Source organism: Ceratotherium simum, chromosome 28 (genome assembly GCF_057802395.1).
Source record: "Ceratotherium simum simum isolate JZ-2026a chromosome 28, ASM5780239v1, whole genome shotgun sequence".
Lineage (NCBI taxonomy): Eukaryota > Metazoa > Chordata > Mammalia > Perissodactyla > Rhinocerotidae > Ceratotherium > Ceratotherium simum.
This window is the reverse complement of record NC_141927.1, coordinates 10,793,996-10,820,733: the sequence shown is the minus strand read 5'-3', so window position 1 is coordinate 10,820,733 and position 26,738 is coordinate 10,793,996. Positions and strand designations below refer to the sequence as shown.

At 36.7% G+C, this 26,738-nt stretch overlaps 1 protein-coding gene across 28 annotated transcripts in view; it reads left to right on the top strand.

Annotated features, from left to right (window-relative positions):
- Positions 1-26,738, top strand: part of LOC147913319 (uncharacterized) — a 128,349-nt gene that overhangs the window by 52,495 nt on the left and 49,116 nt on the right. For 21 of the 28 annotated variants that reach the window (XR_015548814.1, XR_015548812.1, XR_015548795.1 and 18 more), the window contains 3 exons: positions 8,978-9,124; positions 12,488-12,549; positions 15,553-15,664. Coding sequence is in view for 6 of the 28 variants with exons in the window: in XM_087418320.1 (XP_087274446.1) it covers positions 12,488-12,549; positions 15,553-15,664; positions 16,764-16,806 (217 nt within the window). In the remaining 22 variants the exon portion in view is untranslated. Of the gene's footprint in view, positions 1-8,977; positions 9,125-12,487; positions 12,550-15,552; positions 15,665-16,753; positions 25,935-26,738 lie in introns of those variants that run through there. The other 7 variants (XM_087418323.1, XM_087418322.1, XM_087418319.1 and 4 more) reach the window with 4 other exon arrangements.

The window sequence follows — 26,738 nt, the reverse complement described above, 5'->3', positions numbered from 1 at the left end:
TAAAATACATATTTATAAATATATGTACAAGTACATCTATCTTTATATTACAAAAATAAACAAATTAATAATTAGAACTGAATTGGGGATCTAGAAAATAAATACGTAAACTTATTAGTTGACAAATTTGAATTTTCTTTTCAGTGGTTAAGAAGAATACTCTTTCATAAACAGCATTTGGTACAACTGGCAGGCTATTCAGAGGATAAAAATGTTGATTTAAATTTAATACCAGATATAAATGTAATTGCTAGGTGAATTATATTAAAGAATAGACATAAATAAATCAATAAAAGTCAAAGTGATTGAGTGCATAGCAAAATGAAGTGAAGATAAAGAATACAATGAAGATTTAGTTGATTTTTTTGAAGTCTACATTTTAAACAAAACAGTCGCTGTTTCTACAATTTATTCAAACCTTTGTTGGCTTCCAAGCATTTAATTTTCTGCTCCAATTATGCAAGTGAAAACACGTAAATCTTGAAACAAAAAACTTGGAAATATTGCTAGCATTGATGGCATTTTCTGGATAATATACATACAAAACCACTCCTTTTAACTTGAATTTTTTCCAACAGTGACATGTAATTTTGAAGAAAAATATATTTATAAAACATGCAATTAAATTCACTTTCAAAACTCACCATGTAAGTTTCCAAATTTGATATTTTTGTTTAACTTCATCTTTTATGTTTTTACTACTCTTCTGTTTTAGGTCATTAACATAGAATAGATGAACTTTTAAAGGAACATATTTATTTTGGTTTCCCAGAACAAGTCAAATGCAATCTGCCAATTTGTTCTGGAAATAGGGCACCCTCGCATCTTTGCACAAATTCCATGTTCCGGTTCTTTTTAAGACATTTTCCAGATGGTGAACCACCTACGCACGGACTAGCGAGAAAAATTTAGTTTTTTTTTAATGGGATACCGTCGCTGTACTTCCGTATTGATTCTGTGCATATTTATGAGCCTCTGACAATGTGCATGAGAGACATGCACCTTTTCTTTCCTTGCAAACTGTGTTTTTATTCATTTCTTTGAGAGCATAAAACCATGTGTTGGCTACAGTTGTATGTCTGACCCAAGCAATCATATGTTTTCGTATGATTTTTTTTTTCTGGGTCTTCCAATAGGTCTAGGTCTTCATTGTCTTTCTCCTAGTTTGTATGAAATAAATAGTATGTAATTTAATTGGATAATGTGGATAATATTAACAAATAAACATACATTTAACATTTTCCCAAGTAACATTTTAATAGAATATAACAGTGGGAAATACAATAAGAGAAGTTTTATAGAAATATGATCACTGCATTATGTTTGTTATTTGGCTTAAACGAAATTGATATCCCACACCATAAATATGGCTGTCATCTCTGAAAACTTATACCAAGTTTGCTCATTTAAGAAACTAAAAGAAGATATAAAATACAAAACCGATCCTTTCTATCTCTGCTATCAGCATTTACTTAGACATAATCACATTATTTACACTATCTTTTTTTTGTACATATAATAATTTTTACTGTTTCATTTTTATCATTAGAATGGAACTTTACTTGGACCATTTAAAGAAAATATTACCGTATAATGAGTCTCCTCTATCAGATTGAAAATGAGGTCTAGCTGATTCCCTGGCCAGATTACCTCCACATAAACAAACAAAACGTCATAGATGGAACTACCTCCCCTTCCCACTACAGGCATGGTCCATTTGTAAATCATAAACATCAGCAGAAATGCCTTTGGTATTCTACATGTACATGTAAATGATTGAGAAAGGAAAGGGAAATGCATTTTATTCATCATAGTGCTATGTGAGTTCTTGAAATGGCCTAGATATTTTGCTGGTTTATTACATTGGCCTGCCCAGATGTTTGATTGGTCTGAATAGATATGCCTGCTGTTATAGCATTATGCAGAAACAATCTTAGCATCTAGGTATATTTGGACATGGTGTATTTTATGAGAAATACGTCATGTAAGTGAAATGGAAAAGCTTTTGTGTCTTATTTTTAGGTTAACCAGTACTGCTTTCACTTAATGTAATTTAAAATATTCTAAAATTATAACTGATTTTATTTCATCAAATTTGCAAAAGAAAGTGGACAATAAAATATATAAGTGACTACAATGGCTATGCAAATACATGTTACAAGATGCACAGTAAATGCAGTTTAAATACTTAGATCACAAATTGTGGTTAAAATATCAAGTTAGTAGCACAGTTTTTGACTCTTCCCACATCTCAAAAAAAAAAAAAAAGAGAGAAAAAAACAGAAAATCTAGGCTAGCAAAAGATAAACTCCCACAGACAACGTCATTCAGGAGACTGGGTGACAGGGTAGGCCACAAAGCCCAGAATGTGAGTGGATAGGGTCAAAGCCAACAAGGGGGCGGGTAGGAGAGAGGACCCACAGGTTTGAGCAGGTGTGAGGGTGATGCAGGAAAGAGAAAGGGGAGCTGCCAAATCCAACAGTCTCTGAAACCCCACGATCCTCTGCAAGCGTGCTCCTTCAAACCGAGAGCACCTCACTGTGCAGAGAATTCTCAGCAGCAGATCTGAGAAAAATGGATGAAACTGGAAGAGGTTCCACAGTCTTCAATTTGTGAGTTATGATGTGTGACTCAAACAATTAGTGAGTTACACGCAAACTAGAGCCCACAAAACTATTTATTAAAAGATGAGCAGGTTGTGGGATACTCTAGGTTCTCAAGGGCCTCCAAAATACCAAATGAAAAAATGTTCCCTCAGAAGGAGAGAATAAACTTTTGAAGAGTGGAGATGGGTAACTGCTACTCAGCAGAGTAGGAACACTTGGAATAAAGATGAACGAAGCTTTAGACAGCAGGGGGAGGCACACGGAGGAGAGAGATCTCAGAACTGTCAGAGTGGCTACAAGGAGAGACCATATTTTTAATATTCGTAGTTACAAAAGAGGAGGTTGCCTTAAATCCAGGGAGCTTTTTCCCATTGTATACCCAGAAACTTCCATCTAAAAGTACAAAAAATGTATCTCATATAAATGTGTGGAACAGAAAAGGACAAAGATCTTGCAGTAAAAAATAATAGAAACAGCCCCAGCCCCATGGCCTAGTGGTTAAGTTTGCTGCCCTCTGCTTTGGTGGCCCAGGTTCGGTTCCCAGGTGCAGAACTACACCACTTGTTGGCGACCATGCTGTGGCAGCGACCTGCATACAAAATAGAGGAAGATTGGCACAGATGTCAGCTCATGGCAAATCTTCCTCATCCAAAAAAAAGAGGAGGATTGGTGACAGATGTTAGCTCAGGGCAAATCTTCTTCAGCAAAAAAAATAAATAAATAAAATAATAATAATAATAATAATAGAAACAAATTAAATTATCTGCAATACAATGAATTCACACCAGAGGAATATGGCCTCTATAAGCCTAGTATTTAAAAATGGCTAAACCACCTAGTACCCAAATCCTCATTTCTAAATATCATTCTTCAGTAAAAAGATCCCTCTTTCCTTAGAGAAATAGCTGTTTATAAGGTCGGGGCGGGTACAACATAAGCTGAAAAATTGTTTTGTGCCAGAAAGTAAGGAAGTACTTAAAGAATGATGGAAAGTTGTCAAAAGGATATAGAAGCCAGCTTGAAGGGTCCCTATTTGTGAATGTGGGACAAAGGGAATAAAAACTCATTTAAAAAATAAGAATCCATGAGCTTACAATATAAATACATAACTGAATACATAAATGGGGAGAAGAGAAATCTCTTCCTCATGGTAGAATGCCAACTCACAAACGCAGAACGAATCAGAATTAGGAATTAGAAAATCACTGTTTGGCAATCATCATAGAAATACTTGCTTTAGACAAGAATCATCAATGTCTTAGAAAGTCAGTGGGTGAATGATAGATGAGAACTATTAACACAAAGTATTTCTGTATAGGATACTTATTTGTTGCAAAGGAAATATTAGTAATTGTACAGTGGAAAAGTCTGGCAGATCCCAACTTATCCAAGTAATTAAAGTTAACATACAACTACACTCTTGCATGGCAAATTTAAAGGAGCTGACCAGTGTTGCATCCTTAGACTGGAATTTCAAAATTCTACCTAAACACTAAAACAGTATATTTCTCCTTAAACCTGGCCTACAGCCCTCATTTTCAATTCCTGTCTGGTTCTTGCAGGCAGGGTATTTCAACCACTAAATATGGGTGTCATTGATCTTTTATTGGAGGTTTTATAGGTACTGAATTAGTAAAATAAGGTATTGGGTAAGTTAATTAGTAATTTATAGCCATTCCAACATCATGTAATCATCTTCTCATCACCTGAAATAGTACAGTGAGAAACATAACCATAACAAACTCTTGGTATTTTATTTATTTTTATATTTTTATAACTCATTTTTATAGTTTATTTATATCAACAATAATTTTATTTCCATTCCTCCAACTATCTTGGAGATTTGAGTTTCATCACATTTATACTTCATAACCAACACTCTGCTCCAAATGATATTAAAAGATACATAGTAGCAGCCCATGGAAAAAAAGAAAAAGAAAGACCTGGGTAACTCATTAAGAGAAGTTAGGATTGTGAGAACTCCCTCTACATACAGACTTAACATGTTCTCAAAAAGGAAGTATACCACCCTAGAGGGAGTTTTGGTTGTCAGGACAGTGGGGTATGGGTATTACTGGTCTTTAGTGAGCAACCAGCGAGGCCAGATTTCCTGCAGTGCCATGTCCATTGTAATGAAGAATTATCTTCTGTTCAGCCGAGCTTGTGAATGCCCTAAACATCTTAGAGCAGTGTTTTTCTAATGTTACCCTGTTTATACATCACCTGAAGAATTTGTTAAATTGCAAGTTCTGGCCAGCTCTCAGCTGAGACCTATATGTTGCTGGTCCTCAGCTGCCTTTTGAGTCACAAGTCCTAGGAGTCACTAATGTCCATCAACACCTTTTTATAAATTTGTGAGCTAAGACACTAGTTTTAATTTGATGTAAACACAAACTATTTTTGGCATGATTCTTATATACTCTGAATTTTCCGGGAATGCAAATAACTGACAAATGGAAGAAAAGCTGTACTTTGCTCAGACATTACCAAAGACTGTATCATTTGGAAACATTACATCACAAACAGCAATGCTCCTACTGATGTTTTTAATAAAACGCACTATACTAGTCTGGATGGTAGCTGCCACAACAATTTTTTATCTAAGTGCAAGCCTTGACTACTTCGTTAGGTCTAATAGCTAATTGTACCTACAAATTTGTGTGTTAAAATTCTCATCGTTTTATAACAAATTCCTTTTATTTTTCTTTGTCTTATAATTATGTGATTATATTGATATTTTTAAACTGTGTGTGCATGTACATTATATTATCTATAAATTTTACTTCATAATAGGAAACAGGATATTAACAAGTATGTTCATTAAAAAGTGGGGCATTGACTTTCACATGGTTGAAATCCACTGTCTAATACAGAGGATTTTTGTTGTTTGGTTCTGTTTTGTTTTGTCTCTTTAACTCTTTAAAGGACTGGATTTAAAATACAATAAGCCTATCAACTGTGATTTTAATCACATAATGAAGAGTAATTTTATTGTATATAACCAGAGTACCCTCTAAATTCCCCACCAATTAGTATGGAAATATCTTCCCCTATCCTCTTTTACTGAAAGGAACAGGAGTATCAGCATTACCTGGGAGTTTTTTTAGAAATGCAGGATCTCGGGCTCCACCCAGATCTGCTCTGTCCTAGTCTAAATTTTATCGAGATCTCCAGGTAGTTTGTATGCAGATTAACATTTGAGAAGCACTGCCCTACTCTACTGAAGCTCAACCTACCTGCCTCCTGGGAGCAGCAGCAAGCCTGGTACCCTCTTGTGTACCAGAATCTGCAAAGCCTTTGAAGTTCAGCCAGGTATCTTCTGCATCTTGGCATGTCCCATTATTTCCTGAATGGGAAAGAAGTCTGTGGTATGGATGGTCTTCTCTTTTATTTTGGGCATGTTGGAGACCATGGTCTCTGTAAGAGAGGAAATTGGGAGAGGGTAGGGGCAATAATAGGGTTGCAGGCAAGGCTCTCAGGTGGGCCTAAAATGTCACATCAAAATGCAGTGATGGGGACTGGGAGGAGGCAGCCAGCTGCCCTTGCCCTGCTCGTTACCATCACGTCTCCAGGCAACAACAGACACGGAGGTTGATAGGAGACCCAGAATCATGTTTCCTTTCTCTCTTGCAGGAGATTCTCTCTCATAATTGAACAACAACTTTTTTTCCATCTAAAAATTTGAAATGCGGAGTTTGAGTAAATCTTTTCTTCCCCCATTTCCCCTCTCCAGGTCCCTAAAGAGGACTCTAAACCCTGTATCACCAGGTCTAAGTAAATCTAATTGCAATAATCCCTAATCACAAAGGGTCTTTAACTGAACTAGCAATCCCTCCCTTATCCTGTACTTGCCTTCGCAGTAAATCAATCTTTCTTAATACCTAAGATGTGGAAATTTCTCATCACACTAAATAATGGAAAACTTTACCTTATACACAATAAAACAAAACAAACAAGAAAGCACTAACTTCAATGATTTTAGGATGCTTTCCCATGTCACTTTATTATAAGGGGGGGAAATATGGGGAAGAGGCTGTCAGCGAGTTTAAGGTAATTTTCTTGTGTGATCCTTGTGAAGAAGATGAGGAGAAGTGATCTGGGGCAGTCTGCTAAAGAGTTAGATATAGGAGAATGTCGAGGAGAAAAGGATGGGTGCTACCTGCAAAGTTTGAAGTTATTGACTGATTCGGGACTGCATCAGAAACAAGGATTCCGGACTCTCCATCAAATACTCTTCCTGGAATGTAGGTTTAATGTCCTTTATACCAACTTGAATGTCAACCTGAAATCTCTTGATTATCCTCAATAGCACCTGGATAGGAGAGAGGAAAAGCTAATGGACAGAAAAATATTATTTGTTCATTTTTCTTTTCCAAAATTCATTTGAGGAAAGCTTTCCATGATTTCTGATGATGGATTTCTGATCATTTTCTGTTTTGTCACCCTGTTTGTTTATTTTGTTTCATTTCTATTTCTGTGTTTTACTTTGCTACTCTAAATCTCTCCTATTTAAAACTTTAGAAATAAACGGGGTTTAGATAGACTTCTTAAATAATCATTTAACTCAAATCTCACTCAAAATGTTATGTGTATTGGCAGTTCACAGCCGTTAGTCAAACATGGCTCACCCACGTAGCTTGCTGACTGTAACATACATGTGGTTCCGACTACACACCTAGCAGTACAATTTGTTCACAATGAGCTGACACTCTGGTCACCTAGAATCACTCTATCAAGTAGTTAAAACACAGATGATTAAATTGCCTTACTACAACTGTGAAAGATGTTCTGGAATCGTTCACTATGAACAAATATAAAGGGGAAAGTACACAGCCTCCTAGAGTTTTAGGTCCCTATTGCTGAAAACTGGAGAGTCATTGTATAACCTCAGAGAAAACTTATAGGTATCAGAAATCTTTTTCAGTATCCCCTAGAGTTTGTGAGCCCCTCCACCTTCCTAGGCCACCTGGACTCGGACACCCTCAAGCTGACCCTTAAACCTCCCAGTGACAATCCTCTGAAAGATACATCTTTTTGCTTCCTTAAAGATACATCTTTTTTAGAATCTGCTCTATTTCACCTAGTCAATCCTTGTTTATGTTTTGGTTAATGTCCTGTGTGTCATGAACACTCAGGGAAATAATAGAAAATTCAGCCATATTCAAAGGTATGCAGCCATGTCCGACCTTAAGGGAGCACATAGACTTGGTCAGAGCAATCAGATTCTCCCCGTCACAGACCAGGTTCTTCCCTGAGTGCATTAGCCTGTTTGTCCTTGGGATACCTTTTTACCCTCTTGTAGACCTATAATTCATCAGAGAGCTGGGGATAGAAAACGGTCCTCCCTATTCCCAGCAGAGCATTCTTGCCACTGGATTATATTGACTCCTTATACACATTAGCCATGTCACCTGCACACTGAAACAGATCAGTATTTTTGATTGAGTTTGACATTTTGAAATTTAACTACAATAGCTTACCCTATAAACAGGAAGCGACTGTAAAACAGATGTTCTTATTTAGAGAACATGTTACCAAAAGAGCAAAACACTAAATTTGTCCTTGCTGTAACTGTGTCATTTAAACCAAGAGGAAAAAGTCAGAGTCCTAAGACTGAAGAAACCCTGATAGGGAAATTATGCCATCCTTCAATGTTACAAGATGTCACCTGGAGAAAGACTGTGATTTAAGGTTCAACACTGTTCCCATGTGATATGAATACCAATTTCCAATTTCTGGTTTACAGTTACCAAGTGAAAATCTTCCAGGATGTATGGAAGTAAAGATTTGTGGGTGATTTTAAATAAAATTAGAGAAAAGACTCCTCCTTAAACTCTGGAAACCAGTGACTATGTTTTAAAATTTTGTGAAAATTAGTTCTGTGCGTTCATTAATCATGAGCTTTTGTCTATGAAAGCAAATGATTTTTTGTTTGTTTAAAAAAAGACAAATTTAGCATGAAGATAATCAATTCTGAAGTAAAAATTTATCAATTTATCTTGAATGTATGCATCGAATAAATTTTAAGAATGATTGAAAATTGCTTATGTGGTTTTTAGGAGGATAAAATGAGTGTTATCAAGCACTTCAGCATGAAATCATACTTATGACTCCTCTGTGATGCCTTCAGAGGTAACAAACCCTCATCCATAGCCCCTCAGGAAGGATGAGTGTGGGGACCATATTTGTGCCTAATGGATTAGTTCACCTGGTCACAGCTGGTGGGCCCATGGTGGACAGCAGACTCAAGTTGAGGCGAGGTATTCGAATGAGTACATGACATATTTAGTCAGTTATATATCAAAAGCCAAATAGGATATGTATGTGATTTTTTGTTGTTGTTTTATTTTTTGTATGCTTTTTTTTTAAAGACAGAGGCAAGAATGCCTTTTGGAGAAGCCAAAATGACACATGACTAACTGGAGTTGAGATCAGATAGTACTAATCTGTTGAGAGAGGAGAAGGAACCAAACTCTGAAGGAGATGCTGTTATGAGAGACTCTATAGCTCTGATGGAGGTAATACAGACTTAGTTCTTGCCTTTCAAAAATCAGTCCCAGTGTGATTTGTCTGTACTTAATTTCCAGTTCCTAAATGATGTGGCATCTGCTAATTTCTTCCTTGACAGAAAAGGTAAAAAATAAAAATGTACTCTGTTACTTAAGCCAACTTGACTGGGATACTGTTCATGGTGTAATGACTATATTATTCCAAATTTTCTTGAATCAACCAAACTCAGATATGTATTTCTACAACTGAATTTAATTTTTGACTTCAACCTGCCCATGGCAGAGAATTTAATCTAGATACTTTTGGGCTTTCCATTAAATGGTCTTCTCTGGATATAGAAATTAATGACAGTCTAGTTCAGAAACTTCATTTTAGGTATTCCCTATTATTCTTGTCATTAATGTCATAGAGATAAGTATGGACCTACCAAGGTAACCTCCATAAGAATCTACTTATGGAATTGGACACATGCCAGTGGTGGGCATTAGATGGACCGGAGATCCACCATATTTCTGAATAAGATGGTTCTGGGCTGGCATTCACCACTGATTTTCTCATCACTTTGGAAGGAAAATGTCTTATGGTGGCTCATACCAATGATTCATTCTAATTTGCTGGGTGCAAACTTTGATTTCCCTGGTGTATTTCACTGCGTATTTTATCTACTTTGAGGTCGTGACGTCATGATGCATTTCTCTGATTTCTTTGAAACACGGGATGATGAAACAGACTTTAATTATTACTAGCTTCTAAGTTCAACAGTAAACATTAGACTTCTTTTTCAAGCACTTGAGAAACACAGAAATCATAAGGAAACAGATTACCAGAGGCCACCTCTCCTATCTAGCTGCACCATAACCTACTTGGCTATTCTCAGACAGTGAAATGAAAATTTTCAAATATAGTTCCTCAGTCAAAATTCTCATTTCTCAGATAATCCCTAAAATTCGGCAATCTCATCTCATAATATTTTATTGGTTACACTTGCAGTATCAGAATGGAGTCTTTGATACCAAGGAACTGGTTCTTTTATTCTTCCTGTATTTATTTCTAGAGAAAATATCAGGAAACCATTAAGCATCAGTTAAGTAATTGAAAAGATAAGTGGCATCATGAAACCAATATTGAGTTCTATACAAGAGTATAGAATTGTAAGAAAACAATACGTCAGTTCTGACTTTTATAAAGGTGTATATATAAGCAACCCCAATGGTCAGCCACCCATCTCTGGCAATAACCAAAGGAGAGAAGGATTTTTTTTTTTTTTGAGAAAAAACATATTGAAAATAAGAGATAGAGTAAGGATAATGAGAGGAGACTAGAAACAGCAACTGTTATCATTTATGTTGGGATAATATTTATAAGAATAAAATGTGAGCCAGAGTTTTGGTTGTCCTTCACACTTCTTATCTGTTTCCATAGATTGCAATAATGATCAAAGCACAGCCACAATGGATAGTGATAGCCATTTAGTGAAATAAATCAAAGCAATACGTCATCATCTCTGCTTGGTTTTCCGCCCTTATTCGCAAGATATAAATTGCCTGAACATGTCACGGTCTTTTTCGCTCCACCTCACTCATTCACCTCTCCAACCTCTTACGGACATTCCAGGTTCCAAGATTATTAGAGGAAGCTTAAGGCCAATAGTTCAAAACAAGTAATTTTCATCTATTAGGAAAGAGGAAATGGATGAAATAGAAAATGTTTGTTTTGCACCTTTGTATTCTTTTCTCTGACTGATTATTTGTGATAACTATGTAACCTAAGCACAGTAAGGGACTTAAGAAAGGATCACAAGACATTCTACACCCGTAATTCATCTCATGAAAGATGCATGATGTATATATTGCCGGTATCTGAAAGCATTCCAGAAATTTGAAGCATCTCAGATGGAAGAAGCATAAACATTATTAAAATTAAGTAATGTAACTTGTAATGGTAAACCAATAATTTATTGGTATGTCTATTAGTCCTTCCTGCAAATATGTTTCTGTATTCAAGGTTAAATAGATTGTATCTCTAAAATGCTACAGAAATACCCAATAATGGAAGAAGGCATCCTTTGTCAAATGATGTTGCAGAAGAAGTCATCTGAACTACAAAATAATACAAATGTGTTTTATTAACATTTTAATAATGTGATAAAATACAAGATTTTTAAATGATAATTTATAGAATATTTTAATTTTAAAGAGCCTTTACCTTCAGAGTCTTCTGAGTGAAAATACTTTACTAATAACCAGAAGATTAAAATTTGGGGGGATGGCCTGGTGGCACAAGCAGTTAAGAGCGCAGCTGTGGTGGCCCGGGGTTCCGCAGTTCGGATCAGGGGCACACACCGACACACCGCTTGGCAGGCCATGCTGTGGTGGCGTCCCACATAAAGTGGAGGAAGATGGGCACAGATGTTAGCCCAGGGCCAGTCTTCCTCAGCAAAAGAGAGGAGGATTGCCAGATGTTAGCGCAGGGCTGATCTTCCTCGCAAAAAATAAATAAATAAATAAATTTTGACTTATAAGCACTAACACCGGAAGAATAAAATTTACCGTAAAATTAATTAAAAATAGTTAAGAGAGTATGTGGGAACAGAGACATAACATAATAAATCATACATAGCCACCTTCAAACCCTTTGAAAATCAGTTTTAACAGATTACTCCCCAAGAATATTATTCAAGATTGGTCATCATTTTGGTAGTCCATTCTCTTCTTTTAACAGAAATTATGAAAGTTCTAGAACTTGCTGAGAGAATTTTAGTATGTAGTGACTGATTCCAACAATGTTGAACCAATTACAAATGTGGTGAATTTCTGTTCTTGTTCTTCATAGGGGTAGAGAAAAGAAACTGAATGACTTCAGGAATAAAATAGCCTGAACCTTCTATTGTTCACATTAAATTCCTTTTAGTGCATCACCCAGAGCTGATATAATTCTTCTGTTATTATATACAGATTGGGGAAGAAAATACTGCTGCCTGGTAACTCTGGGCAAAGTCTGAATCTGGTCAGGGTAAAGTGGATTTAATAAATCCCAGTCCACTTAGAAGTTTCAAATCTTTAAAATCCTGCGTGAACTTACTTCCACATCTTAGCTGGTTTCCTTTTATTAACTTTGGAAGAAGGAGCAGATAACATGCTAACTTCTTTCCCAATTTCCTTCTCTGGCTTCTTTGCATTTGGTATGCTCCCCAGAGACCTCTGGGAAGGATGCTGACTGTCATTTACTTTCGCATATCCTCTCTCTGTGGAGGCTGTTCTTGGGAAAGTCTAATTTTTTGTCATTACTTCCTTCAAGAAAATCCTTTCTAATTCCCTTCTTTCTTCTTTCAGCTAGATCTTTTTTGAGATTATCTTCTTTTTATTCCACAGCTCCCATCAAAGAGCAACCAGTACCAAAGATAGTTCCATTGAGTGTCTGGCTCAAAATACAGGTATCTTTTTTGTTGTCATGATATTCATAATTCCAAAATCAACTATACTGTTTTTCCAAAGCTGAACTAGGATTCATGTGATACTCGGTGACATTTATTCAGCAGACAAGAAAATAGTCCATGTTTTCTTGTAAGCTTCGGGTTAAATGTGCAGTTCAGTCAGCACACCAAAAAATTTTGAAATGTACGTCAGCCCAAGACTTGTCCCTGAGGAAAACAACCAACCAACCAACCGACCAACAACAATAACAACAGCAAAATACTACCATTTGGAAAAAAATTGTATTGATAGATAGATAGATAGATAGATGGATGTAGATGAAGATACACATACTTATACGTACATATATTATCCCAACCATGTTTATTATATTAAATATTCTTTCCAAATATGTAAGAAATTTAGGGATTAGTGTTTCCCCTTCATTTCAGTTTTAGAGTCAGTTTTGTGAGGAAAATCATCATCTATAATGACAGCAAGCTCAACATATTTGCCATTCTAAAAAGTGTTTCAGCTTCAATGGCCGTATTAAAAATAACATGGTATACTACCTCTAGGCAATATATATATTAATATAATAATAAAAAACAATTTTCCTGGAATTCAATAGAGATAGGGAATTTTTTTTCTCATTAAAAAACAGCTTGGCATTAAATTCTTTCCTAAATCAGACCAAATACCTCTTCTAATATTTGCATAGTCGAATGGAACCGATTTTCGAGGCTTCAATGCCTATTCAATAGAAGTTTCCTGACCTTATCTCTCACTTTTACCACTAAAACCTTTCCTTTAAATGGGCCCCATACAAGATTCTCATTTATTTTTAATGAAAAGATTGTAGACCTATGACAGCTCTAATCTACCCCTGAGCACTTCTGTTGATCTTGAACTCCAATTCTTCCTTTAGTCTCTCCATTTTCAGTCCTGCAATAGCATAGTAAACGATCGTTGAAAAAAACCTGAAGAATGGCATTAGATGTTTTAATATAACCACTTGAGAATCAGCCAGAACTTGTGATGTCTCAGCCATTGTAATCATGATCTTTTAGATCAAGGAAAGGAGACAAAAATAACCTCTGGGTGTTTTTAATAAGTTCCATATCTGTACATTTATTTTTCCACATTACAAACATAAATAGCCTTCCAAATCTCATCTAGACTGAAACCTTTCTAAGTGTTTTGATTAAAAAGTAACTAATGGATATACACTAATTTTAAGAGTAGCTATAATTAGGTAATATTTAACAAAAATGATAGAGCATTTTCTAGGCTTGGTCAAACAAAATTTAATAGCCATAACTGAACTGTCCATACTTCTAGCTTAGGTTATTGACTATGTTTAATGGGGAAGTAGAAATCTATTCCTCCAAAACTTTCCAGAATCAAAAACTTTCTTTCTTTTATTTTCATTCTGACATTCTAAAAAAAAAAAAAAAAAAGGGAGTATCAAGAGAGTTTTAGGTTTTCTGAAAAAGAAAAGAGATATTTCCTCTTTCTCACAGACATACATACACTTTCTCACTTTTTTCTCTCTCTCACTCTCTTTTCTTCTTTCCCTCTCTCTCTCACACACACACGCACACACACAATGGCAGTGATATCTTCTGGGCATCTGGAATGATACCTCCCTTGCCACTTGAAGTTAGGCATGGCTATAAAACTTCCTTTGGTCAATGAATAGTAAGCAAAAATAACGTCATGTCTAAACAAAAACAATTAACTGCTGGTGTTGCATATGAAAATTTCTCTTTCTTCTGAAATTCCAAATAGTAGTACTTTTATCAGTTTGAGTCTCAGACAAAGCAACTATCACAATTTCTGCAATGTTTTAGGATAGTCCTAAAAAGCTGACATTTATTGGGTTGTAATGGTTTTCTTAGCAAGTGAGCAATTACGGTTGTACACAGGCTTCATTAATTCGCTTATTCATTTATTTGGGAAATGGAATATTAGTTATATTTCAAGTAAGGCTCTAAAATTAAGAGGCTGTAGAAGTGAAATTTGCTTTTCAAGGATAATACTAGTTTTAGTTTCAGTCCTATCTCATATTATCTGCATCCATCTGCTAACTTAAGAGAATTCCGTGGCCAATGGGGTGAAATATCTCCAGGGTAGAAAATAAATGCAGATACACCTGTGAGCCACTGAGGAAAAGTCCTTTATCATATTGTTTAAAAAGAAAATGAGATGAGAGGGTACTACTATTGTGATGGATAAGGGATGAAAAGCATAGAGCTAGAGACCTTAACCGTTGGGTTTGCCCTGGACTATGGGATTTCCCTGGATACAGGGAGTGCTGGAGCTGGGAAAGTTCTAGGCAAACTGGAACCGTTGCTCACTTTGAATGGAGGACTAAGTGCTGGAGCTTTGGTTCCCAACATTCAGCATGTTTCAGAAGCAACTGGAGAGCTTCTTAAAACACAGATTGCTGGGTGTGAATGACAGAATTCTACAATGGCCCCCGAGATGCCTGGTCCCGGGTCTACATACACCTTCTCCAACTGATTCAATTCAAACACTAATTTAGTTGCTGCTGAGAAGGGATTATGGCAGAGGTCATCGAAGTCTCAAGCCAGTTGACTTGAGACTACCTAATTTTAAATCTGGGTCTACAGGTCAGAGACACAGCAAGTGAGAAATTAGAAGCATAGAAGGTTATGGTGCACTGTTCTGGCTTAAAGAGGAAAAGGGCCCCATAGCAAGGCATGAGGGTAGCCACTTGGAGCTGAGAGCAGCACTCAGCTGACAACCAGCAATGACATGGGACTGCAGTCTTATAACTGCAAGGAACTGAATTCCCCCAACAACTAGAATGAACTCAGGAGTAGATTCCTGTCTAGAGCTTCCAGACAAGATCTCAGCTCAGCCAACAATTTGATTTCAGCTTTGTGATACCCTGAGCAGAAAATTCAGTCAGCCTTGATGGATTTTGACCTACAGATCTGTGAGCTAATAAATGGGTGTTGTTTTAAGTTGCTACATTTTTGGTGATTTGTTTCCAGGTGCTGCTGCTACTGCTGCTCATCCACAGTTTGGGAACAGCTGTACTGGAGTAAGAGCTGGGCTTTGGGCCATGAGTGACACGAATAAGCAAGATGAAGAATTGACAAGTGGGTGAGTTCTGCTGTGTGGCAATTCCTGCTGATCCACTCGGTTGGCAATATGGTTAGAGAGGAATAAAATGAAAATTAATAGTGTAAGGTTGTTTCAGGCCTTGATGTTTCTGTTGGAGACACACAGTTGTCACATCAGAACTAAGACAACAGTTTCTTGGTTCTAATTTCATTGTTACTATTATTATCATCATTACCATCAAGAAAACACCCAGTTTGCGATGAGAGTGACATAGATTGCTCGTTGGACTGACAGTTATTCCGTTTGTCACACGGTGGCATGTAGAAGAGAAATACGAAAAAGATCAATTTTGGAATGTTTAGATAATTACACATCTGGACTTTGAGTGAATCTTCCTTTTAATTTTTATTATGGAAATATTAAAACATATGCCAAAATTGAGAGAATAACATAATGAAATCCCATGTATTTATTAACCACAGATAACAACATAATGAGCTCCCATGCACTTATGAACTACATCAACAAGCCTTAACAATGAACAACAAATGGCCAATCTTGCTTCATCCACGTCCCTATCCAATTTCCTCATGCCCCAGTGATTATTGTGAAGCTACTCCATGTATCATATTATTTAATCATTAAGTAGTTCAGTATCTATCAGTAATAACATCTTTTTAAAATATAACCAGAATATTATTACATCTAATAAAAATGAAAATAATTACTCAGCTTCCTCAAACAGAAGGTTATTGATTTTTTTTTAAATTCATATCCAGATATATGAGTTGCGATTAGCATATGGGTCCCTTTATCTTTCCTGGAAAGAATCACTTTTTAGGGACAATTGGGTTCCGGCTTGGGAAAATCTAAAGAAATTCATTTGATCCAGAACACTTAAAGTTGCTAAAACATAATTTGAAGTCACTTTACACTGTAAGGGAGGTTTACCTGATGTTAAACCAATAGAAAAGAGGCTGTGAAGATTCTTTACAATTTATCTTCCCAGTTTTCTCGTGCCCAATTATTGCATGTGCGTATGTGACAGATGAATATTTTAATTACAAATCGGCTTTCTTTTCATCACTGAGGTTATGCTTACCCAGAGGATCTTTTATTTTTCCTGAGATTTTGACAGGGTTGTATACGTGAGTTTGAGAGCCAGAGCTGAGAAGAAGTAAACTGCTCCACATAATCAACGAAGAACTCAGACCACAAATGAAAAGTTTTGGAGGGAATGTGAGAGACAAGATTGGAAAGGAGAGATTTTGCACCAAAAAGTTGAACAGAAACCTATATAAGTTCCAGTCTGTCACCCTCTAATGCCGTTCAAATCTGCAGTTGTTTCTGGAATCAGAGATAGAAAAATGGTGTAATTGCATTTCTTAAAACCAGTTAAGGGCTGAATATCACATCTTTGATACTGAAGGAAAAAAAAAAAACAGGCAAAATTTGTGAAGGTAAAGAATCTGTAGTCAAAGGAAAGCATTGACATCCAATCATACCTCTAGTCTCATATGGCTTTTTAGTCTTCCTATTAATACTTGGGTTTATTTAGAATGATAACAATCCACTAACTTTCCTATATTTGCTATGAAATAATTAAGTGATGTTTGTGTTTTGATTTCATTTTGATGGCAGACATTAGAGCACATATTTGAAGCTGTGAGCAGTATCTCCGTCCCTAAAATTTCTAAGTATCACATTCTACTTGATGTTTGCACAAAGCAGTCAATTGTCTTTGAATTTACAGATCTCCATAGCTCAAAGAGCAGCACGTAGATTTGAACCCGTTGTGACTAAATGGGATTTGGGACTATATCCCTTAGAGAGAGGGTGAGTGTGATCTGCGTTAGTGCAAAAAAATGAAACAGTTACTTGGTGAACAGAAGGGCAGGGTGTGAGAGAGCATGGCTGGACGTTTACATGGCCTTACTTCTTGGACACGCCACTCTACATCTGATTTTTCATCCTCTTTTTCATATGTCTTTATGACTAAATGCTGGCCAGTGGATTACGGGTAAACGGTGTCTTCCACTTTTAGTTAAAATGCCTTCTTCCTCCACACATACAAACAAAGTAAAATAAAAAATGTCCATACAGTCGTCTATCCATCTCGTCCTGGTCAGTTGACTGGTGATAACACCAAGAGTCACCTTGGAAACTATGTGAGGATGGCAGCTCCCCGCCCACTTAGGTTTCTGACTGGGCATGTGAAAAGAACCTGCCCCCTCCACGTCTCCCAGCAGCCTCCCCAGCACACACTGGATTGGACTTATCTGAGCCAGAAAGACTTTTCTTATGTTAATTCACTGAGATTTGGGGGTTTATCTATTACAACAACTAGCATCATTTATGTATATATATGTATATATTTTATTTTTTGTGAGGAAGATTAGCCCTGAGCTAACATCCTTTGCCAATCCTCCTCTTTTTGCTGAGGAAGAGTGGCCCTGGGCTAACATCCATGTCCATCTTCCTCTACTTTATATGTGGGACGCCTGTCACAGCATGGTTTGATAAGCGTACGTAAGTCCCTGCCTGGGATCTGAACCTGCGAACCCCAGGCTGCTAAAGTGGAGCAGGCGAACTTAACCACTCCGCCACCGAGCCAGCCCCACAACCAACGTCATTTTAATTAATAGAGTAACTTTCAATTAAATCCCAAATTTAACTTGTCACTTTGATAGAACAACTCAACAAAAATATATAATCCCCCAAAGACCAAGTAACATCCTTCTAAAAAAGATTTTACTTTTGTGCATTTCAGTCCCTTTTATACTTAAAATGTATATACATTTCTCAAACTACAAATGCTGCTGTCTTTCCTACTGATCTGACCTGGGGATCACACTTCTGCTAGCCACTCCTCCTAGCTGCCTACATCAATGTATTTACCCTGGGGCAACTTTCCTATAACTGCTCTTGGGTCTAAAAGAATAATTTATATTTTTCCTGCTTTGAAAATGATAACCCGGATTAACTCATTTCAGTTTCTCACATTTTCTATGAATCACTAAGGAAGTGGCTAAAAACAATCTATATATCTAAATAAACTGTATTAACATTTTCAAAAAATTTTCTTATAGAATACTTTATTTGATATGCACATAAAAACCCATGTCAGAGGCGAGGCGGTTGCTCTTAGCCCCACTTTACTAGTAAGTACAAGTTGAGTCGTAGGTCATCCAGCTGGCGTGTGGTTCATTCTGGGCTTCAGAGCCCTACTTCGTGACACTTTTAAACTCAACAAAGTGCTATCAAGTTTTAACCTAGCACAACAAATCACTGCTTGCTTTTTTTAAAAAGCTTTGGTCCTGAGGTCAGAGAAAGTATACTATGCTCTGTCTATTCTTCAGCACCTATCACATTTTCTCAAATGTCACAGGACCCAATTAAAAAATAAAGTTTAGGGGCCTGCCTTGTGACATAGTGGTTAAGTTCATGTGCTCTTCTTCAGCGCCCAGGGTTGCCTGGGTTGGATACTGGGCACAGACCTACGCACCACTCATCAAGCCATGCTGAGGCTGGGTCCCACATAGAGCAGCTAGAAGGGTGTACAACTATGACTTACAACTATCTTCTGGGGCTTTGGGGAGAAAAAGGGAAAAAAAAAAGGAGGAAGATTGGCAACAGATGTTAGCTCAGGACCAATCTTCCCCACAAAGATAATAATAGATGTCAACTTAAAAAAAAAAGTGCACTCATTAAAAAAAATAAGTTTATTGGATAATTGTTTCCAAGCTTCATCGCCATTATTCATTCATTTATGTGTTTTTCTGTGAGGAAAAACACATGAATTGTTACCTTCCTAACCATTCACAGCTCTCTTCTCTCTTGGGAGTTTATTTCCACATACAACGCCTATTAAATAAAATTTCCTATCTGTATTACCAGATACTTAGAAACAATATTAAAGGAGAGGAGTTACACTTCCACATGGTTTGTGTAATTGTGGATCTGTAACCTTTGAAGAAAACTTGGAAGAATAATGTAGAAAATTTTCTTACACATGCTTACTCACTGCAAATATCTACAAAGTAAACAAACTAATATCAGCCTTTATCAATATTATGGAAAGACATGCACACTCTCATTAGATGGCTTGTTATTTCTCCCAGTTTCATCACTCACTGAATATTTGTTGTTGATTATATCTTATAAATACTTAAATGTACTTTGTGTATCTTGTGTCTGGGTTTATGTGTTTAGGGGGAGAGGGAATAAAACTACCAGCCCTACAGGATTACTTAAAGGATTAAATGAGAAACACCTGGGAAAAGGATCGTACAAAGAACGCAATGATCTAATGTATTACTGCTGTTGAATAGTTTTCAGATACACAGAGAAAAGCGTTTTAGTTAAATTTTCAGAATCATTAAAAGCGGAAAGAGAAAACAATAACAAATAATGATATCATAGTTAGAAGATTGGGTTAAGGAAGCCACATTGGAGGAGAAGGGGTTAGTAGGGAATCCTCTGCTCATGCCCATCCAAGGATTTATTTTAACAATCTGGTACAATGACTGCTTGAGTTATTGGATCAAGCCTTGGGGAAGCCAGAGCTTGGAAGCTTTTAGCCCACTTGAAATAAGTCTTTCCAGAGGAACCTTGTAGCCAGGGATATATCCGTATGCCAGGGAACGTCATTTAAAAGCCACTCTACCCAGAATCGGAGAAAGTATTCTCAGGCGAAACAGATGCTTCCAGGGTGTGCAGTAGTTGACCCACTCCCCTCTTCAGTCACTCCTAACCTACAGCCTGAGAGGATACTGCTGTCTGCAGATCCCCTTTCTCATTTCTTTAGTCTCATAACCCGGAGGCATCTGGAATTCTCTCGCTTACTTCTCACCCCAGCCCTTCTCACCCCAGCCCTGTGAGTCCTATATCATTATCTTCCTCTTTCAGATAGGGAAATTGGGTTTAAAGTTTTAGCAGCTTTCGAGAAAAAATAGCAAAGCTAGTAGTGGGAGGAGGTGAATTTGAATCGAGTTGTGTGTGACCTCCGGGCTTTTTTCTTCACTGCCTGCTTTTTCTCAACAACATCACATAGAAACACTTTCCAGAGAAGGAAACTGAAACTTGGAGGGATTAGGTGACTCTTCGAAGTTGTCATGGCTGTGCCAGGCTTATCAGGTCAAGGACCTTTCTCTTCAGTGTCTAAACCCAAAGCTCTTTCCACTATACCACTCTCTTTCTTTTAAATTGTCATTTTAACGAGAAAAAAAAGGCGGAACTGTGTGAGGTGATACATGATAACTAAACTTATTGTGGTAATCATTTCACAAAATGTACATATATCAAATCATTGTGTTAGACACCTTAAATACAATGTTATCTGTTAATATGTTGTCAATTATATCAATAAAACTAGAGAAAATTTTTAAAAATTTTACGATTGTCATTTTACATCAGGCTAACACGAGAACTGGTAACCTTCACAGTGACTTTTAGCTTATTTATTATTGTAAACACTGGAAATACTGGATCTAAGCCATAGGTATAATATAAGCCTCCAAAAATATTCTGAACCACCTCCATGAATGAGATTTTTGGTTTGAAGTTTAAAAAAAAATCTGCAATATTATTCATATAATTTTGTATCCAAAACACAGGAAACCTCATAAATTTGATCCTTTTGGATTTGTTTTATAAGTCAAAGAGCCAGTTAGAGGAGATGCATATAATAGAGTACTCCTGTCATATTTTTCTAATGACTTTTCATGTGAACAAACTGTGTATTCATTCTCTGTGCTGTTTAAAATAGTAGCAAGAAAATATTTCTAGTTTGATCTTATGGCAATGTTCCAGAACATGGGCCCATTCCTGAGTAGCCATATGGCAGTGGGACTGCCATCTGCTTCTCCTGATATTCCTTTTCCTGGCAAACCTTGGACCCATATGTGTTCTTTCTGTCTCATCTGTGTACATCACTAGGAAAGGCAAAACCAGTATCTACACTTTGCCCTGGAAACAACTTTTTATGATTACTCTGACTGTGAAGATCATTTTCTTTTCTATTTACCTTCTTCTTCCTCTAGTTTTTATGCACCTGCCTTCTTCTAATAGAAGCAGGAACAATTTGATTTCGGGACTATGTGAAAGCTGTCAGGCAAGCTGTCAGGTTTGAGGCATCATAATCACCTCAAAGGACTGATGGCCTGTGCTTCGTGGATTTGAAACTTCAACACGCAGGAGATAAAATGATCCATCCTTTTACATGTTGACAAGATAGCAATTTGGTGTCAATGTAGAGAGTCACGTATTCAGACAATAAGGCAACACAGAATCTATAACAGGCCTCATATATCCGGCAATAACCACTTTGAAGAATGTCTAAAATATTTCCTAAGGACTGTTTAGAATAATTTTAAGCAACTATGTCAATTTCCTGGGTGACACATTCTTATGCTTTAGTGAAAATATGGTAATGGCCCATTTCCCAATCTGCTCCTTAATGTTTGCCTTCAAACTAAATAATTATATTTATATTATTGAAATATTTAGATGCATGTATGCATGCCTCTTTTTTTATATTAGTGCATTTCAATTCAACTTGAAATCTGTTTTTTGTGCATATACTTTTTTTAAAACTTAAAAATATCTCTCTCATATGAAACAGTACATATGAAAAAAATCGCTACCATATTGGGAATAATTAAGTGAAGGAGTATAACTCTTTCAGGAAACTCAGTGTTTACATAAAAGAAAGACCTGACCCATAGCCTCGCTATGTGTAGATCTATACTAGATAGAATTAATGTTTTAACAATCATGATTGTGAGTGACATTGTATTCACAAAGGAGATTTTTCCAGAACACAAAGCCCATCTTTTTGGTCTCTGCAACTCTCCCCAACCCCTAATGTAAGTAGTCATTGTACTAGAGAAAGGAGCACATATTCCTTGGCAAGAGCCTCATGTTTCTCCCTATTGTGTTGTTAACTGCTCTTCCTACTGGAGGAGCTTTGAAAAACTAACGACCAAAAAATGTGTAACTTTCTAAGTAAGACAGATTCTAAATATGAGAGAACAGTAATTTGAAGCTTCTGCAATTAGGAAGACTTAAGGCAATGGGATTACATATTTTAAAGTATGGCTCATCAGAAAGATGCCTGTTTAAAAGAAAGTGAGTGGGTAGGGATAGAAATAGGAAGTTACAAGGACAGAGGCCTAAATTTACATTTCATGTTCTTCCAAAGAAGTGAAATGTATGTCTAAGAATAAAAAAAGAGGGATAGGAATATGTACAGTGTTTTCAAACAACTAAAAATACTAGTTTATTCTGTTTAGCTTTGCCAGAAACAATTATGGAAACCTCCAAATAAATGTGTATTTTACTATTTTATTTGATTTTATTCTGGGCTTTTCTAAATTCAGGCTTCCTATATGCCATCAGGTGAGAAAATTGTATTGGTGATGCTGTGTTATAGAAAGCACTAGGGTGATATGAGAAGTAAGTCTCTAAGATCATAATTTCACTAGAAAACTCTGTGATGTTTAGGTTTTATAGATAGACATAAGCTAAACTCCTATTTTTAAAAAGCTGATTTACTAAACTCCTCTCAGTAAAAATGATTTCCATAATAAATTCCTATTGTCCAATGAAATTTTTGGAAAAAAATGCAAATGTTACTTAGTAAAGGAAACAGGTTAGAATACAGGTAACATGCTAGCAGACTAGAGGGTATGAGAAGGTGGAGGGCACAGAAAATCATTTCAGCTGCCACGACCTCAAAGCCCACGAAACTTGACCACCATTCAGGATGCAACAAAACTCCAGAGGTCACGGTAGTACATGATCTTACTAGATGGTTGCAGAAGCCACAACTACCTATGATCCCCCTGTAGCTCCAATGAAGGATTCAATATGAATTAGACCAAGGAAATAGAACGCAGAGGCACGTGTCTGTGGCTCAGCAAAGAATAAGCTCATAAGGTATCAAATTAAGAGTCCTGAGTGTGGACGCAGAGCACCCAAAGCCTAACGTCATAAAGGCCGCAGGTCACAGCTCAGAGTCCTCTCCTTGTTCCTTCCTGGCGCATCTTGGAGAACATAAGAAGTAGAGGAACTGCAGCTGTCTCTCATTAGGCCTCCTAATGGAAGCCTTTGTTCTGCTCGTTTGTTCCAGTGATGCGAAGTAAATGCAACGTTGAATCTTGTTGGAGAGAAATTCTAGCTAATCTTTGAAGCTTGACTATCCTTTTGTGTTCTGGCCCAGCTCAATGATCCAAGAAGGTTTAAAGCACCTGCCCATGACCGCTCTTTATTGAGAAGTGGCCTGAGTACTTTCATACACACAATCACTATGCTTTTATCAACCTAGTCACAATGGAGTGGATCACATGTTTGAAGAATGCAGACTTATGCATGGAAACCATGCAGCCACTTTTCTCAGAAGGGAACTGTGGCCAGCAGGCATTTTAGGAGAATTTATAGCTACTACAAAAGGTGCTTTTACATATCACAATTTAATATAAAATCTCTGTTTTCAAAATCCTTAGTTTTCTGACTGCAATCAGCTAGAGGGCCATCCTTAAGAAACTGGAACCAAAAGGCTGGTTAAGAATCGTCTATTCAATGAAAGTAGTGTTATTCATCTTAGGTACCCTCTCTCTCATTCTGTTCATCTGAAGCAAACCTTCTCTTTACCAGGTCTTTTCTTCCCCTACTAGTAAAGCCCAGAAGTGTGGGCTTTCTCTCCATTTATTTCTTCCTAAACTGTAATCAGCAGATTGAGGATATACACACTGCATATACATTTAGGAAATATTTAAGTAAATCAAAACTTTCTTTCCAGGTGAGTTTCAGTGACCAGTGCAATTCATTTGATATTTTAAATAAAATATACTTGTGGTTTAGATTTAGACCTACACATAGGGAGTAGGGCACAAAAATCTTTCTTTATCCAAGTAAAGCAAATAAAAACATTATCACATGGAAAATTCTCTCACATATCTACACTCGTTTTTCTGTTCCATCCCCACCCACAAAGACACACATGTGTGACCCCTGAGAGGTTTTCTATTTCTTTGGGGTCTAGTTCCTTCTGAATCCTTCATTGGAACTACAGGAGCACCACAGGTAGCTGTGTCCTACTTCAACCATATACTAATATCATGCCGTACGGTGACCACTGGAATTTTGTTGCATCCTAAACAAATCATACTGTCAGGGAAAACCTAAAGACATCTGAGGATCATGAATCTTTAGTACAGTCACCCTTCCAATAGAAGCAATCTGCCCTAGTTTACCCGTCAAATTGCTAGTAACTGTCTTGCCCACACCACTCTTCCACTATTCCTGGCAGAACTACAAGAGGGAGAATGATAATTTCCTTCTATAGAATCTAACTCATTTGTTAGTGGACACCTGTTGTTTTCATTTGCCCATCATCCATTCTTTTTTCTCTTTAACAGCTCCTTGATTTTCCTATGATTCAATAGGGACTGTGGCCATTTTGTGCCTCCAGATATATCAAGTTACTCAGGTCTATTTGATGAGATAACACATCGTTCTGACGAAAATGATTAATTAAGGGGTGGGGTCAAATCAAGCCAATCGGAGCCATTAAACATCTCCTGGCATTCTTGGACAAGAATAATTTTTTCCCCCAGTATGGTTGTAAAGCTGATAGAATATTACTTGGAGTTGCTGGCTGTCTTCTTTGCCGTTGACTGTGGAGAGTCTGAAATACAGAGAAAGCATAACGGAGAGGCACTGTTTGCACACACGAATTTGGTCATGTTTTAAGGCAGCTCTACATATAAGGTTGTCTTAAATCATCTCTACATATGGGTTGCTATTATTGTGCTAATATAGTCTCTTTGTAATTTAAATCAGCTGAGTTGGATGTTTAGCTAATACCATTCTTACTTTCAGCAACTAAATATCAACACAGTCTGCAAGCCCGAATATTACTACAAAATCATACATTTCTATTGCCTGTGAGGTTTAAATGACCCTAATTGCCTATGTGCTTTTTCATGTGCTGTTTTCAGTATGAAATGGGGATTATGAAGTGGATATCTTTAGAAATGTCAAAAAGATGATCTAGATGACACTGTCTACCTACTTCATCTCCTATTAGAGAATAATAAAATAAATAACAATTGTTTTTGTGGTTGTCTGTCAAGCATAACAGATTGTATGAGATATGAGGGTCAATATGAAACATCAACTGGATAGCTATTTGGAATTTGGATTGCATAACCTTAATACATTGTTTCAGAGCATATATGATGCACTATGGAGGGATTCTTACTATGCGTATACACATTGGAATTATTACGATTGGCTTTTTTTTTTTTTTTTTTTTTGGTGAGGAGGATTGTCCCTGAGCTAACATCTGCTGCCAATCTTCCTCTTTTTGCTTGAGGAAGATTGTCCCTGAGCTGATATCCGTGCCAGTCTTCCTCTATTCTATATGTGGGATGCCACCACAGCATGGCTTGATGAGTGGTATGTAGGTCTGCGCCCGGGATCCAAACTCAAGAACCCCAGGCCACCGAAGTAGAACACACAAACTTAATGCTATGCCACCAGGCCGGCCCCAAAATTGACCTTTTTTGAAGTGCCAAATGTGAAAATCTTAATAAAATATATTTACCTCATTCTCACTTACATATCCTTGGTGTTTTTTACCAAAAAAAAAAAACAAATTTCCTTGCTGACTATGAAAAATACCTATTGAAGTTGTTGTGTATCAGTTATCCATTACTTTTATTGCTGAGTACTATTCCACTACATGGATATACCAGAATTTTTTATCTATTCACCTGTTGAGGGGACTTTGAATTATTTCCAGTTTTCGTCTGTTGCAAATTAAGCTATGTACAATTTTGTATAAATTTTTGTACGAATATATGCTTTCTTTTCTGCTGAGTAAATAGCAAAGAGTGAAATAGCTGGACCCTATGGTAGATAAATGTTTAATTTTTTTTAAATAAACTGCAAAATTGTTTTTCAAAATGAGGATACCATTTTATACTCTCAAAGGGAGAACATGATAGTGCCACTTCTTCCACATACTTACCAACACATGGTGTGTTCAGTGTTTTGAATTTTAGCCATTCTAATAAACGTGCAATGATATATGCTTGGGTGTTAATTT